The sequence below is a fragment of the Sander vitreus genome, chromosome 5, assembly GCF_031162955.1.
Source record: "Sander vitreus isolate 19-12246 chromosome 5, sanVit1, whole genome shotgun sequence".
NCBI lineage: Eukaryota > Metazoa > Chordata > Actinopteri > Perciformes > Percidae > Sander > Sander vitreus.
In genome coordinates, this window is record NC_135859.1 from 36,428,670 (window position 1) to 36,432,965 (window position 4,296).

The window sequence follows — 4,296 nt, forward strand, 5'->3', positions numbered from 1 at the left end:
TTACTTCTCATACTCACACATTACATCTCATACTCACACATTACTTCTCATACTCATACATTACTTCTAATACTCACACATTACATCTCATACTCATACATTACTTCTCATACTCACACATTACATCTCATACTCACACATTACTTCTCATACTCATACATTACTTCTCATACTCATACATTACATCTCATACTCATACATTACTTCTCATACTCACACATTACATCTCATACTCATACATTACTTCTCATACTCACACATTACATCTCATACTCATACATTACATCTCATACTCACACATTACTTCTCATACTCACACATTACATCTCATACTCACACATTAGTTCTCATACTCACACATTACTTCTCATACTCACACATTAGTTCTCATACTCACACATTACTTCTCATACTCATACATTACTTCTAATACTCACAGACACGTGTAAGTACACAAGTAATGTATATATATATACTGGCGGTAGCTGGGGGAAAAGCCTAGATAACGTTGACTAAAGCAAGAAAAAAATATTAAAGAAATATTTAAAAAAAAACATAGAAAAAATACAATACTCTGTACACGATTACAAACACAGCCTGCAGGGGGCGCTGTTTGTTTTCCCGCTCTGTGTTTCCTTTGACACCGGAAGCGGAAACCAGCGGCGGCAGCGGCTTGTTGTGTGTGCTCGCGTGTGTTAGCCGTTAGCGCCTTTGAAACGTATGAGAGACGCATTACCTGTGTGAAACTCGGACATACTTGAAAACAATCTCATGCTACAAATCTAAAACCTGCGCCGATGTTTGCAGCGTCTCCCTAAAACGACAGAGTGAGGTCAACTCTGTGGATTATTTTAGTCACATTTAGTCAAAAAATACGTTAAAAGTTAAAAGCCAAGCGAAAGAACAGGCACCATGGCGGATGTTACTGCGCGTAGCTTACAGTACGAGTACAAAGCGGTGAGTATGTTTCTAGATTAAGCCTTTTAACACCAAAATATTGGAGGGTATATATCTCTGGTAGTGTTTAACAATATGCTCTGACGTTATCAAGCTAACTGGCTAACATATATGTTGTTAATTCAGGTGTTTAATGCGTGTTTAGCTGGCCGTTATGCTAACTAGCCGTTATGCTAACTAGCCGTTATGCTAACTAGCCGTTATGCTAACTAGCAGTTAGCTTAACCGGAGCTTTTATCATAATGTAGTTGTGTACCAACTAAAACAGTCTTATACATTCTTTGTTTTTTTAGCTACATACAGTACAAAAGGCCGAGTCGATATATAAATCAGAACATTAAACAAACATACAAGCACATCAAATAATGGAAGTTTATCTCGGTCATTTGTAACTTACGAAAAACAAACAAACAAAACAAACTGACTGAGAAAATATAGAAATCAGAACATTAGACAAACGTACAAGCATGTAAACACATCAAATAATTAAATGAACTTGTGTTAATACATCGTAAGAAAGTAGGAAACAAATCGGCTAGAAATAAAACAGCTCTAGTCTGTTATTAAGGAATCAAAAGGTGTTTAAACATACTGTAAAATGATATAGTCCATTTAATAGAACCAGTAACATCTACTTCTATTAGAATAGGACTAGAATAGGATAGTTTTCAGACTACATTATGTGCTTACATAATCACAAAAGGGTTCTCCAATGTTTTCTCAGTTAGCCTTTTACAATGATATCAGATTAGTGAACAGAATGGGCCTTTTGGGACATTGGATGAATGGTTGCTGATGATGGGCAGTGTAGATATTACATTAAAGATCAGCCACTTCTGTCTCCAACAGTCGAGAACCCTTTTGGGATTATGTAAACACATAATGTAGTCTGAAAACTGCTGCCCTGGTTAAAGAAACAATGCAACTGATCTCAGCTGGTATTCTGTCTATTATGGATGGAATGGACATTTGTAAGTGACTCCAAATCATGTATGCCATTCCCCGAACTCAAACTGTTTAAGGTGAAAGTGCCTTTCAGTTATTTGCACCCTCATCCTGGTATAAACTGCAGAATCATCTTATATTAGACTACCTACCAACAGTGATACAACATTAGGATGAAGGACTATTTGAGTACTAAATGCACATGTGCATGTTGTCTGTTTTTGCTGTATATAACTATTATACTGCTGTCTCGGCCAGGACTCCCCTGAAAGAGATTCTGAATCTCAATGGGATTTCTCCTGGTTAACCTCTTAAATAAAGGTTAATAAAAAATAATAATAAAATAACTTTTGACCGGTAGTGTAGGTCTTACATTTGACTTGAAACTCTGTAAAGTAAAGGGGCACCGTACATACGATGAGTATCGATAGTTTTACTTTGCATCAGTAATATTGAATCCATGTATCGATCGACTGACTGATCATCGTCGTGTCTTTGTGTTGTTGTTGTTGTTGTTTGTTAGAACTCTAACTTGGTGTTACAAGCGGATCGCTCTCTGATCGACCGCACGCGGCGGGATGAGCCCACCGGAGAGGTTCTGTCCCTCGTGGGGAAACTGGAGGGGACCAAGATGGGCGACAAGTCTCAGAGGACCAAACCTCAGAAGCTGGAGGAGAGACGAGACAAGTCAGTACTGTCATGTTACTACACCACACACACACACACACACACACTTATTGTCTCTGTCACGTTACTACACCACACACACACACACACACACACACTTATTGTCTCTGTCACGTTACTACACCACACACACACACACACTTATTGTCTCTGTCACGTTACTACACCACACACACACACACACTTATTGTCTCTGTCACGTTACTACACCACACACACACACCCACACACACACACACACTTATTGTCTCTGTCACGTTAAAACACCACACACACACTTGAGTGACACTACCCTTCATCCTTTTCTTTCTGTCTTGTTTTGTCTGTGCAGGAGGCGAAAAAGAGACGAGGACAGACACGACATCAACAAAATGAAGGGCTACACCCTTCTGTCTGAAGGCATAGATGAGATGGTGGGCATCGTGTACAAGCCCAAAACCAAAGAAACCAGAGAGACGTACGAAGTGTTGCTGAGCTTCATCCACGCCGCTCTGGGAGATCAGGTCAGAAAACTCTAAAAAAAAAAAAATACCTCTTTTGTAACTTAGTTTTACATAGTAAACACACTCGGGCGCCCATGTTGTCCGCTGTCCGTTCATACGTCGGCCCGCGCGCTGCTGATCATTTCAGCGTCTCGTAGTTCTTGCGAGGTAATCGCATACAGGAAGCCCACAGTGCAGCCAGATACTAGTCTGGCTGTCACCAGACCAAGCTCCATCTTTTAAGACTGAACATGAGTCTGGGGAGTCTGCTCTGCATTTTCTACTGCACAAGAGGCGGGACCAACGGGCATAGTTAGCCTCTGGGTGCAGTTGGACAGTCCTTCAGCCAATCAGGTGACTTAGCAGCGACAGCGGCATCAACGAGTTTCTGCGCTTCGGTGGCCGCCATGTTGAATGTAAACAAGAAGCTGTTTGCTGTCGCTTCTCTATCGTCATCGTGTTAAACCGGCCAATAGCGCGCCAGGTGGATAAGCCAGTTTGTGATTGGTTCCCGCAGATTTGTAACGGAAGCAGGAATAAATAAACGTACAGGTTTCCAGCCTGAGCTGCAGGGCCAGCAGATCAGTTTCCCCAGGTAGGGCTGCAGCTATCGAGTAATCGGATAAGAAATACTTAGTAAGAAATACTTAGTAAACAGCTATAGTAAATATTTATTATTGCTGTATACTAAAAACAAGGAAACGGAAAAGACTTTTTGAAAAAGCAACATTTTTTTATTTTTATTAAGTACATTTTTAGTGGCCCAAACGTTAATATTTTTCACCCCCTTCCCCGTCTCGCCTCTGGCTCTTTGCACTGGATATGTAAAGAGCTGTTCACTAACCAGAGGGTAGATGTGACGGTACAAAGCTTACAGCAGGGCTGTTCACCTACACTGTTCTGGGGGGGACAGTTTCAGAAGCCTAATACACAGCGAGGAGAAAGAATGCAGACCTCACCGGCATGATGACGTCATTCACGTGCATATTAAGTGGCCATGCTGGGGGGGGGGGTTTCCAAAAATTAGTAGCAAACTAATAAACAGACTACAAACCGACAGCTCTCGTTTTAGCTTGTTGGTAAAACATGGCTGTTAGCAGAGTAGCATGCTGTAGACACACACACACACACACAGAGACACACACACACACACACACACACACACACACACACACACACACACACAGAGAGAGAGAGACACAGACACACACAGAGAGAGACACAC

At 41.2% G+C, this 4,296-nt stretch overlaps 1 protein-coding gene across 1 annotated transcript in view; it reads left to right on the forward strand.

Annotated features, from left to right (window-relative positions):
- The first annotated feature begins 688 nt into the window (after positions 1-688).
- The window catches only part of snrnp200 (small nuclear ribonucleoprotein 200 (U5)), a 60,640-nt gene continuing 57,032 nt past the window's right edge, over positions 689-4,296 (forward strand). The window contains exons 1-3 of the mRNA XM_078251681.1: positions 689-957; positions 2,426-2,589; positions 2,921-3,092. Of these exons, the coding sequence (XP_078107807.1) occupies positions 913-957; positions 2,426-2,589; positions 2,921-3,092 (381 nt within the window). The 5' untranslated portion in view covers positions 689-912. The remainder of the gene's footprint in view (positions 958-2,425; positions 2,590-2,920; positions 3,093-4,296) is intronic.